The sequence below is a fragment of the Myotis davidii genome, unplaced genomic scaffold, assembly GCF_000327345.1.
Source record: "Myotis davidii unplaced genomic scaffold, ASM32734v1 scaffold534, whole genome shotgun sequence".
In the NCBI taxonomy this organism is placed as follows: domain Eukaryota; kingdom Metazoa; phylum Chordata; class Mammalia; order Chiroptera; family Vespertilionidae; genus Myotis; species Myotis davidii.
The window spans coordinates 1,542,375-1,554,414 of record NW_006286678.1 but is presented as its reverse complement, the minus strand read 5'-3'; the positions used below and the strand labels follow the sequence as shown (position 1 = coordinate 1,554,414).

Here is a 12,040-nt window from a genome sequence, read left to right as displayed (position 1 = left end):
CAAAAATAGATCCAGAGACATAGAAGCATCAGATGGTCAAACCTCAGAGGGAAGAAATGGGAGGGTGGGGGAGGGATAGAGAGATCAACCAAAGGACTTGTATGCATGCACATAAGCCTAACCAATGGACACAGACACCAGGGGAGCCACTGCATGAGTGGGAGGGTTGGGGGGGTTATGGTGGGATAAGGACACATATGTAATACCTTAATCAATAAAGAAAAAATAAAATAAAATAAAAATATACTCTGAACTCACAATTAGTTGGTTTTGAATCTGGTTTAGGGGAACTTTTGCTTCTTCAGAGGAAATAAGCAGTTTCTGTTTAGTATGCTGTGAATCTCCTCACGTTAGGTAGACCCCAGGAATCACTGGCAAGGGCATATGGGGTTAAATACAGGCAGGACAATATCAGGTGCTCTTTAGCTCCCTGTTGATAGGTGAAGGGGGGACTAGCCTCCAGAAGAAATGACTGTTGACCACTGGAGGAGTCTTTGAATAAATTATATTCCATCCATACTATGGAATATGGTACAACCATGGACTAGGAAGGATATCTGTGATGATATGGTTAACTTGGGATGTGCATAATATAATCCATTTTTTTTGTAAAAACAAAAAAAGGTTATGTCTATCAGTGTTTGGATGAATGAAAAGAAATGTGGATTAAGAGAGGTAGTGGAATTGGTTAAGTGGGGAAATCACTAAATTTTTCTTGATATGTTTCTGCAGTGTTCGATATATTATGAAGAGCATTTGTTCTCTTTGTAATAACCATATTTAATAAAGGAAAAACACTAAATTCAAAGTATAAGGATGTGAGTTTCTAAAGAAGTTGGTTTTGGCCAGAGACATGAAACATAGCAAAGTGTTATGCATACTTTCTATTGTAATCATTTTTATTCATAATCATTATCACAAATTATCTCTGAAAATAAATATATTTTATACTAAGATATATGGTGGCTTTAATGATATTTTTCCTTTTACAGCAACTCCGCTCCAATATCCGAGAAATGGAGAAGCTTTGTTTGAAAGTCCAGAAAGATGACCTAGTACTGCTGAGGCGAATGATAGATCCTGTTAAAGAAGCGGCAGCAGCAGGGGCAGCAGAATTTCTCCAGCTCCGTCAGGAATCTGTAGAGGAACTTGAGAAACAATTTCATGATGAAGAAACTTTATTACAGCCTTCTTTGACCAGATCTGTGACTGTTGGTGGTAATGTACTCGTCTTATTCTTGATCATAGTGATGTAGTTAATTCACCTCTTTGTACAGATATTTGCAGATAATACCAGGTGTACTGGTTAATAATGCGGATTTTTTTCAATAGATGGAGTTACACATATGTTGATATACACTAGTATGCGATTTGATACGTATGCTATTTTGTTGTATTGACAGCAAACTTTCTCCAAGCTGACTAGTATTTTAAAAAGTTGGCAAAATTTGAGAAGCATGTATATAGAAGAAATGAAAAAGATTGGGGCAGAGCCAGAGGATGAGGGAAAAGAAATAACAGATAAAGTTTATTTTCCAACTCTCTTGATCCTCAAACTTCTCAATTCATGGAACACCATATTGGCCTAAGATCTCTAATCACTTGAACACTTGGAGAAACTACAAAATTAAATCTCTGGCCCTGACTGGTTTGGCTCAGTGGATAGAGCGTTGGCCTGCGGACTGAAAGGTCCCAGGTTCGATTCCGGTCAAGGGCATGTACCTTGGTTGCGGGCACATCTCCAGTGGGAGGTGTGCAGGAGGCAGCTGATCAATGTTTATCTCTCATTGATGTTTCTAGCTCTCTGTCCCTCTCCCTTCCTCTCTGTAAAATACCAATAAAATATATTAAAAAAATTAAATCTCTGCAACCAATTTGGATTTGATTAAGACAGTCATTCCCTTTATAAAATCAAATACCTACGTTATACCTAAAACAGTGTTAGAATTTCAAATTCTGAATGGTCTGGGTCATATTGCACCATTGCCAACATTAAGCAGTTCAAATCAACTGTCTCACTAAGTGCCTGAGTTTTTCATCAAATATGACAGTTTCTTCTAAGTTGCCTGTCTATAGCAATTTGTAAAAGTTCAAATCCAGAAATATTTAAAAAATTGAGAGGATGGGAGGACAAGAATATGAAAAGAAAGCACAGATTTACATAACGCTTTAGTAGTGGGATTAGATTTGTTCCACTCCATGTCTGGTCTTCTTTTAGCTATAGAATTTTTTCTGTCATTCTGCATGTTTTTATCCAGTGTTCTCTGGCTTTTTCTTATTTTTGCTTTAGATACTCAATATAGTAGTGACAGCCTATACAGGAAAAAAAAAGTTTGATTTGCATAAAGTTAAGGGCCTTAAAATACTTTTTTCTTTGAAAACTCAATCTGATTCTAAATAAATTGGTTGGAAACATCAGCAGAGATATTTGGAGTAATGTTGCCACATTTCCATGAGTGAGATCAGAATAAAAACAGTTTTTCATTTACAGATAGAAATAAGAAGTAGAATAGGGCGTTTTATGTTCTCTGGAGAATGAAAGAAGCTTATTAAGTTTGGGGAAAACCTGGGATGATTTTTCTGTTTCTTTTGTCCAGTTTCTGAGAGTTCCTAAAGTAAATCTTCTCTGCCAATCTTGCTTGATCTGAGAATCTCCCTCTGTCTCACTTGTGTGTCTAGTTTCGTTTTTAGCACATTGCTTCCCACCAACCGATTTGAATTGTATTTAGAAAGGTGTTCCAAGTCATACAGAATGAATCATTGCTTCTCTCCATCCTGTCTTTCTTACTCCCCATCCAGCACACAGCTTCACCAGCGCAATAGGAACAGATCTTATTACATTTTAAACAAATATTCACAAAAAATAATCCAATCTTAGAACTTATGAGAACTTCAGACCAGCATATTGAATTTGATGAAATATTAGATTTTATCACAGGTATATACATGTACTGAACCATTTTTGTAAAACATGTAAATGGTGTTTTTTTTTTATATTATTCAAAAGATGTGTTTTCAATTGGTTTTAATTTTCTTAAAAATCCTATTTTGCAGCTAGGTTAAGCCATGACTTAGAAGTCATTTTATTTGGATAGTTAGGTTTATGTAGATGATCAGTAAATTAATTTCACTAATCTTAAACTGTCAGAAAGTGAAAAAATCAGGAAATGCTTTTGAATTAATTTAGATTCATAATGACACTTTTTCTAGTATAGTAAAGTTTAGTGGGGAAAAATTTTTTTAAGCCAGAACATCTATTTCGTGACCAATCTTTGAAATCCTTAAGATGAACTGGATGCTGCAGTAGCTGCCCTCTTGGGTTTAGGTGTTGTTCCTTCACGGAATCCATGTTGAATCTATCGTATACAATTTTTAGGTGCCTCACGTGACCAGTTCTGGTAGTGTTTCATCATTTAGCTTTGCCACTCCAGTTATACTTCCTGTTCTGCTTGGCAGGGTAGCTACTCTTGCCCCAGGTGGACTTCTGTAGGTGGTAGTTCTTTTAGGCACAGTGGTGGCACAGCGTGTGCGCGTCTTGTGCGCTTGCTGAACAATGACATTCCTTTCGTCACCTTGCTTCTGTGTCTGAGACCCAAGAGCTAGTGGAAATTTTTATATATATTGTAACTCTTAGTAGAATCACTGACTTTCATGAAGTATAAAGAAGGGGCGGGGCATTGTGGAGAGAAGGACAGAATGAGTATGAATAAAATGAGTGAATGAATGGACGTTTAAACAGAGAAGAGGAAAGTCTTATGTCTATATATTAAGCTTATTTCTCACTTCAACTAAATCTATCTTAAGGTATATTTGAGTTTATAGCCAATAATACAATTTTAGAATGAGTTTTAAAAATAGTGGTGATATATTCTGTGCCCTTTATACTTGTAGTTGTTTGCATGTAGATAGAACTAGCTGAGATTAATATGTCATATAAAACAATAGTAATTTTGACTTATGTACACAGTATAATAGTTCTTTAGCCTTCTTTCCTGCAGCTATAATCTGTTTCAGTGTTTTGCTTCCTCCTGTCTATAGCAATTTGTAAAAGTTCAAAGTCAGTGGATGACCACTGAAGTACAGATTTTTAATACAAGCTGGAATAAATAAATTAGGAAGTTGTAGAAATTAAAGGGTTTCCTTTCTTAATTACTAGTCATGCCTTGAATAATTAATGATGTTCTGCCTTGTAAGTATACAACAGGATTTTCCCTGGAAGAGAACAGATTTCTTTGTTCTAAGACTTCATTTGAACTAAGATGCATACGCAGCTTGGTTTCAAGTGAGATGTAAATGACTTAAACATTTTTTATTTTTTGCTGAGGGAAATCTTTAATGTTTGCCTAAAATGTCAAACATTTCCCATCCCTTCATTTTTTAGATCAATAATTTATATATGATAATATATATCCTCATTTTGTTATATACCCTGGCATAATTTATTTGAATCCTCTCTATAGTACAAAGATATTGCCTTACAAAATATTTAGAGTGGGTGTTGTGTTTATGAAGTTACGCTTTGCATTTTGTTTGTTAATAATGAAGTTATCATTATTCATCATGCTACAAAAGAAGTTGGAGTTCTTATAATAGGCATATTAAGAGGAAGAAAGATCTTAGAGTATTTCATTTATTTTTATTGAAGTTAAAATGAAAGTGACTTTATGTGATATTAGGACATGAGATAAATAACTCTTAAGCATTTGTAAAGATTATAGATAGCTTTTAAAATATTACAGCATGCCATAATGTTGTAATATAAAATTTACTCTGTATTTCATTATTTTTGCTCTTCCTTTAAGATAAGGAAATATATTCAGGTAAGTTAAGATTCAAAATTAAAAGAATACCATCAGCCCAAGCTGGTTTGGGTCAGGGGATAGAGCATCAGCCTATGGACTGAAGGGTCCCAGGTTCAATTCCGGTCAAGGGCATATGCCTGGGTTGTGGGCTCGATCCCTAGTAGGGGGCATGAAGGAGGCCACTGATCAATGATTATCTCTCATCATTGATGTTTTTATACCACTCTCCCTCTCCCTTCCCCTCTGAAATCAAAATATATATAGTTATCTATCTATCTATCTATATCTATCTATAAATATATATATATATATGTATTCTTATAAAAAAAATAAAAGAGTATCATCAGCCCTAGCCAGTTTGGTTCAGTGGATAGAGCGTCAGCTAAGACTGAAGGGTCCTGGGCTCCATTCCTGGCTAGGGCATGTACCTCGGTTGCAGGCTCAATCCCAGGGCACGTGTGGGAGGCAACCAGTTGATGTGTCTCTCTCACATCAATGTTTCTGCCCTTCCTAAACAATTTAAACAGGTGTGTGTTTTTTTCTGGAGAGGTAAAGCATTCCTGATTTATGAAAGTAAACTAGTAATGCAGTTGTATAAAATACCATTGTTATAGGCTAGGATGGAAAAAGAAATTGAGAGAGAAGTTGGACTTAGTGTTATAATATACTTTTAGGATTAGATCAGGTGTCATATGTCACTGTCATCTCCTTGCTTGCAAACCTTCAGTAGCTCTCCACTGTCTACCAGATAAAGTCCAAAGTCTTTAACTGGATTACAAGGTCCCTTAAAAGCATCTATAATGTCTTATGCTTGTAACTTTATGGCTTTTACTTTATGCTTTGGCAAGACCAAACTGCTGATTTTATGTTAAACTATATTCTTTCTTCTTTGAGGCCTTTTTCATGCTTGTCTCTCTACCTACATTTATATTATCTTCTTTGCCTAGTAAGATCATTTTTTTAGGAAGCTGTCCCATACACTGTACACCACACTAGCTGGATCAGATGCCACCCCAACCTGGAACACCCACAAAGCACTATGTGTATCTATATCTATTTACTTAGATATTCATGAACTCTCTTACTGTTTTAGGATTGTTTCTTTGTACGTCTAACTTTTCTAGAATATACTTTCCTTGAGAGCAACTACTTTGTATTACTTTTTCATCCCTAGTAACCAACACAATATATGAGTGCTCAGAAAATATTAAAGTGGTAGGTATTATTTTAAGCTTGAAGTATGGGGGACAAAAAGAAAGCAGACCTTCAGATCTCTTCTTTACATTTCCACTGCCACAATCCCAGATCAGATCATCATCATTTTTGCATCAGACATATGAAAAGCCTTCCAACTTGTGTTTCACTCTCTAATTCTTTTTACCTTTCAACTCCACCCTTAATCTATTATTTACACCACAGCTATGGCTCCTTTCTAAATCTGAAATTTGATATGGCACCTTGCAGCTTACCAATAGTCTCCTATTCCTTTTAATAGTTTTATATTGATCTTATGAGAAAGACAAAACTCTTGAACACAGTTTACAATGCCACGAGTAATGTCACCCTCAATTTTCAACCTCAACCTTTGCTTTTCTCTTGTCATAGAGTATGCTTCAGCTATACTAAACCCCTTTCAGTCCCCAAACGTATGCACATATTATTCTCCTTGGCCTGAATACTCTCTGCTTCTGCCTTCACTCTTGCCCCAGTTCAATTATATAATTTCTGTTCATCTGCAGGCTTTGGCTCCAGAACCTTCTTGGACCACTCTTTTCTCCACAGAACTAGTTAACTAACTCTGTGCTCATATAGCATTCCATACTTACCCATGTCACAGTTCTTATCAGACTATACTGAGTTTGCCTGTTAACATGTCTGTATCACACATATGATTAGCTCCATTAATAATAGTAGCAGCAGCAATGCCAGTAGTAGTAAATACTAACCGCTTATACTTGATCTGTAAGCCATGCACAATGCAAAGTTTCATCTTATTTTATAAATGAGGAAAATAAGTCAAAAAGATGAAATACCTTCCCAAGTCAAAGAACTAGTGAATAGCCAAACCAGGATTCTTACCCAGGTCTTTCTGATGAGGCCCATACTCTTAACCACCATACTATATTGACTCCTTGGAACTATTTTATGGCTTCCCATTGTGTACCCAGCATCTTGTCACAGATTGGCATTTGGTAGGTTTTGTATAAAGACATATTTATTGAATGAATGATTGGTAAAACCAATACAGTGAAATAAAGACTTGAGGTGGAGTTTGGAATGTAAATTCATCATCATAGCAGTGGTTAATGAGGAAAACCATAGTGTGTTGATGACTTAAAACTCAGAAAAGAATTAGAAGCAATGGAGGTATTGGTCAGAAAAACGACTCTGAAGAGAAGTAGGGTGTCAATATGTACAAAAATATACATGTAGTAATAGGTGTTAGTTTTTATGATAAATTTATTACCAAAAATGACTGATTTTCATTGCTAAAAACACATCACTTCTCTACTTTTAACAACTTAAGGATCTGATGTTTATTACTAAAATAGCCAAAGAAAAAGGTTAATAATTTAGCAATGAAAGTGTTAAACCTGGGTATCTCTTCATGGAACATTGGCCAAATAGAATAGCTTTCCTTTGGTGGTACTTTCACATCTAGCCCTAGTTATTCAGAGTGGTAGATAGTAGTTGTAGCCATTTTTGTAAAAGATGACTTTGTAGAATAAATTAAAAAATATTTGTTAACCTGGGAACAATCTGCCTATAGATAAATCTGTTTTTATAGAATAAGAAGTTTACTTTCAGTCTGAATTTAATTAGTAAGCATTTTTCATGACAGTTGTTTTATGGAATCGATTCATGATGCTGCCTTTTTAGCAAAACAAATAAACTCTAAACATGAGGCTATGTTCATCCAGGAGCATTTCACACTACTGAAGCCGAAGCTGATCCTCAGAGTATGACTCAGATATACGCATTGCCTGAAATTCCTCGAGATCAAAATGCTGCAGAATCATGGGAAACCTTAGAAGCGGTATGTTAATTTTTTTTTTCCTTTTGGTAACTGTGAGGCATAAAAGTAAATAACCTCCTCTCTCTTTTTCTCCTTTTAAGGACCTAATTGAACTTAGCCAACTGGTCACAGAATTCTCTCTCCTAGTGAATGTAAGTATATGACTGTTTTTGGCTCAGAGATGTTAGATTAATAGCTAAAAGGCTTTTATCAGTCATTAGACTTTTGACTAGAATTTTAATAGAAGTTATAATTTTTAAGACTGCTATTAGGTCATGGATAGAAGTCCAATTGTTGTCAAATTCCAGATAGGTTCAATAAACATGTATTAAGCACTTTTATGGAGCCATAAAAGGTACTGTATTAGATCCTTGGCATTGGGGGTCTGATAGGGTTGGCTATAGAAATAAATGAAGCCTGTTCTCTGCCTTTAAGGATTTACAGTGGGTAGAGAGATATGCTTGGATCTCCAAACTTGAAATTTCAAGCATGATTGTTAAATGCAAAAATAAAGTATGACAAGAAGTAATATAAGCTCCAAGAAGCAGCATTTGAGGGAGGAAGGGATTGTGAGGTGGAAGCATTAAGGGTATCTTCACAAGATAGGTAGCCTTTGCTTGAGCCTTGAAAATTGAGTAGTGTCTACAGGTGGAGTGAGAGGTACATTTGAAAATAGCTGAACAAAGACATGGAGTACAGTACATTTTAGGAGTGACAAGTATTGCAGTATAATCTAAGCATAAGGTACCATGGGCAAGCAAAGCAAGGAGGGTTAGGATGAGATTCCAATAGCATTGAAGGCCGTACCAAATAATTTGAAGTTGACTATGTAGGAGCCAGTATAGATTTTTGAACAGATAGAGTGCTGTGATCCATCCCGTCTGTGCTTCAGAAGGATCACAGTGTGAGGAATGGCCTTAGAGAGGGGAAGATTATAGGCAGGATAACTGGTTAGGAATCGATTGCAAGAGTTTCACAAAGAGCAATGGCAAAGCAAGTACAGTAGTCCCCCCCTTATCTGCAGTTTTGCTTTCTACAATTTTGCTTTCCATGGTTTTAGTTACTGTGGTCTACTATGGTCTGAAAATGTTAAATGGAAAATTCCAGAAATAATAAGTTTTAAATTGTACATCGTTCTGGGTAGCATGATGAAATCTGGCACTGTCCTACTCTGTCTTAGCTCAAGACATGAATCATCCCTTTGTCCATAGTATCCATGTTGTATATCCTCCCCATCCTTAGTCACTTAACAGCCATCTTGGCTTGTGAGCTAGACGGTTGTGGTATTACAATGCCTGTGTTCCAGTAACCCTGTTTTACTTAATAATGACCCCAAAGTGCAAGAGTAGTGATGCTGGCAATTTGTATATACCACAGCAAAGCTGTACAGTGTGTGTGTGTGTGTGTGTGTGTGTGTGTAGGAAAAAACACAGTGTATATAGGGTTCAGTAATATCTGTGGTTTCAGGCATCTACTGTGGGTCTTGCAACATATTTCCCATGGATATGGGATGACTGAGAGGTATTTCTGGAGTAGAAATTGGAGGAAGATGGAAAAGTCAAAGATAAGAAACTTTATTCTGCATAATCAGGTAGCCAGTGAAACTGTTAACATATATTAGAGAACATAAATTTACTGGAAAAAATAGAATAAATTTTGTTACTATTTTTCTAAATTATTTTTTCTTCCCAGGAATTGTGTGTGGGAAGGTTGGATGTATGAGTTATGTGTGTGTATGTATGGATGTACCTGCAGGAGCAACCCTATTTCTGCTTATGCTTCTGGCTAGGTTTAGTTCTTTGTTCTTGATCAAACTATGATTTGGGAGTTGTACATTTTTGAGTTATGATTTCCTTGACACCTGGCTTTAAATTATAAGAGCTCCTAAATCAACCAATCTCGGAATTGAAATGGTCAACTAATCTACTCTTGTCCCAACTTCTCAAATAGATGGTCTTTCGCCTCTTTTTGAGCAATTACAGTGCAGGGACACATCATACTTCAACCATCCCATTTGGAGGCTCTTAGAAGTTCTTCCTCATGTAAAGTAAACTCTGCCCTTTAATAACTTCCCTCTGGTACTTTTGCTCCATGAAGCCATATGTGAACAAGTTTTATCTCTTTTCCATATAAAAGTTTTTCAACCTTTGAGACCACCTTCTCTTTCCTCACTCTATCCTACCTCACCATATTGTCTTCTCTTAAAAACCCTTGATTTGCTAATGTATTCCTAGAATATGATTTCTAGGCTTATCAGTACTAGACCCTTACTCTGCTTGTTTTCTAGTGTCTGGATTTTGTTCTTGAAATATAATGCTTAAATTGAATATTGTTTAAAAAAAATTGGGGGGGTTAATCCTCACCCAAGGATATTTTTTCCATTGATTTTTAGAGAGAATGGATGGGAGGGATAGAGACAGAGAGAAACACCAATGTGAGAGAGATGCATCTATTGGTTGCCTTCAGCAGGCACCCCAACAGGGGCTGAGGATCGAGCCCGCAACCGAGATATGTGCCTTTGACCATAATTGAACCCGCAGCCCTTCAGTTTGCAGGCAGATGATATAACCACTGAGAAACCAGCTACAGCAAATATAGCAAATTCTTTAAAGCATTTTCCTTTTTTTGATGCCTCTAAGTCAGAAGCAAAATGAAGTTTCTGGATTAGTTATCTGTACAAACTATTAACATATTTGCATATAAAAGAGAATGATACAAGAATCCCAAAATATTTGTTGTTTTTAGAATCAAGATTTATTTAATTGTAATACATAATCTCTGATCTAATGTATCTTGTAAGATCTGTATATGTCTGGTTATACAGATACATACATTTGTCAAAAGTCATTGGTATGTACTCATGAAATGTGTGAGGTCTAATGTACATAGATTATACTTAAAGTTCATTTAAAAAACAAACTAAACATGTTAAAAAGTTCTCATTCAAGACAAACACATTTCCCTTCTAATGAGATCGACACATGAAAATGAAGGGTTTTGGGCCATTTAACTATTATATATACTACTACTATTAGGTTATTAAGCAGTTCCTAATCCCTAATCTAAGGAAGGTTCGTGCAGGGAGAGTTAGACTATAGCCATAGCTCTATACAAATGTCCTATTTATAATAATCTGTGTAAGGACAGATTGTTATTAAGCAATAGCTCAAAGGAGAAACCCTGATTACTATTCCCAGGGTGACTGAGTTCTCATGACCACATGGTCAAGGACTCACAGAAGCTCCATTTAGGCAACAAATGACTTGGGAACATAATCAGAGTGACCACATCCTCTCATTATCATCACATGGACATAATAGTATCTAGGCAAGTTAACCATTTATTTATGGAGCACTTTCTGTGTGCATAGTACTGAGCTAAGAATAGAGAATAGTATAAAAAAGAACCTGTAGAATACTCATGACAATTACACAACATTGTGAATGTAGTTAATTCCACTGAATTGTATACTTAAAAATGGTTAAATTGTGCCTAGCTGGTGTGTCTCAGTGGTTGAATGTTAACCTATGAACCAGGAGTCATGGTTCGATTCCCAGTCAGAGCACATGCCTGGGTTTCAAGCTCAATCCCCAGGGGCGGGGGAGGGGCGGGGGGGGGGAGGCGTGCAGGTAAGAGATCAAGGCAGCCAATAATGTTTCTCTCTCATCATTGATATTTTTATCTCTCTCTCCTTCTCCTTCCTCTCTGAAATCAATAAAAACATATATATTTTAAAAATGGTTAAATTATAAATTTTATTTTAATTTTTACCATAATAATAAAAGAACCTACAAAACCATTGAGACATTCAGATATGGTCTAATAGATGATAATAAATTAATATGTACTAGGCCCCATCTTTATTTTTCTTCAGCCTTTATTGCTCAAGTGTTCTCTTTCCTGTAATTGTGGAACCAACCCTATTTCTAGTCAAGGGAAATTTCAAAAATGCTGCCCTAGTTGCTTAATAGCAGGTCACCCTAGTTATAGGTCCAGTTTTGTCTCTACATTTTGCCTTATTCACTATGGATTTTTAAATCCAGTTTTATTCTGGATGCATAAAAGCTGGATTGTAGTGGATTAGATCAGATTCCTCCATTTATTACCTATGTGACTTATGTCAGGATATTATTTGACAATAATGAGCTTTGTAAAGTGATGGGAGGAGTAAATGAAATAATGCCTATTACTTCTCACCCCCCTTCCCTTCTAACCCCACTGC

At 36.0% G+C, this 12,040-nt stretch overlaps 1 protein-coding gene and 1 pseudogene across 4 annotated transcripts in view; one reads left to right on the top strand and one right to left on the bottom strand.

The window, feature by feature from the left end:
- STX17 (syntaxin 17) overlaps positions 1–12,040 on the top strand; it is a 50,354-nt gene that overhangs the window by 33,362 nt on the left and 4,952 nt on the right. For all 4 annotated transcript variants that reach the window (XM_015560483.1, XM_006758434.2, XM_015560484.1 and 1 more), the window contains exons 5-6: positions 7,724–7,839; positions 7,920–7,970. In XM_015560483.1, coding sequence (XP_015415969.1) covers positions 7,724–7,839; positions 7,920–7,970 — 167 coding nt within the window. The remainder of the gene's footprint in view (positions 1–7,723; positions 7,840–7,919; positions 7,971–12,040) is intronic.
- On the bottom strand, positions 2,118–6,905 carry LOC102762040 (annotated as a pseudogene).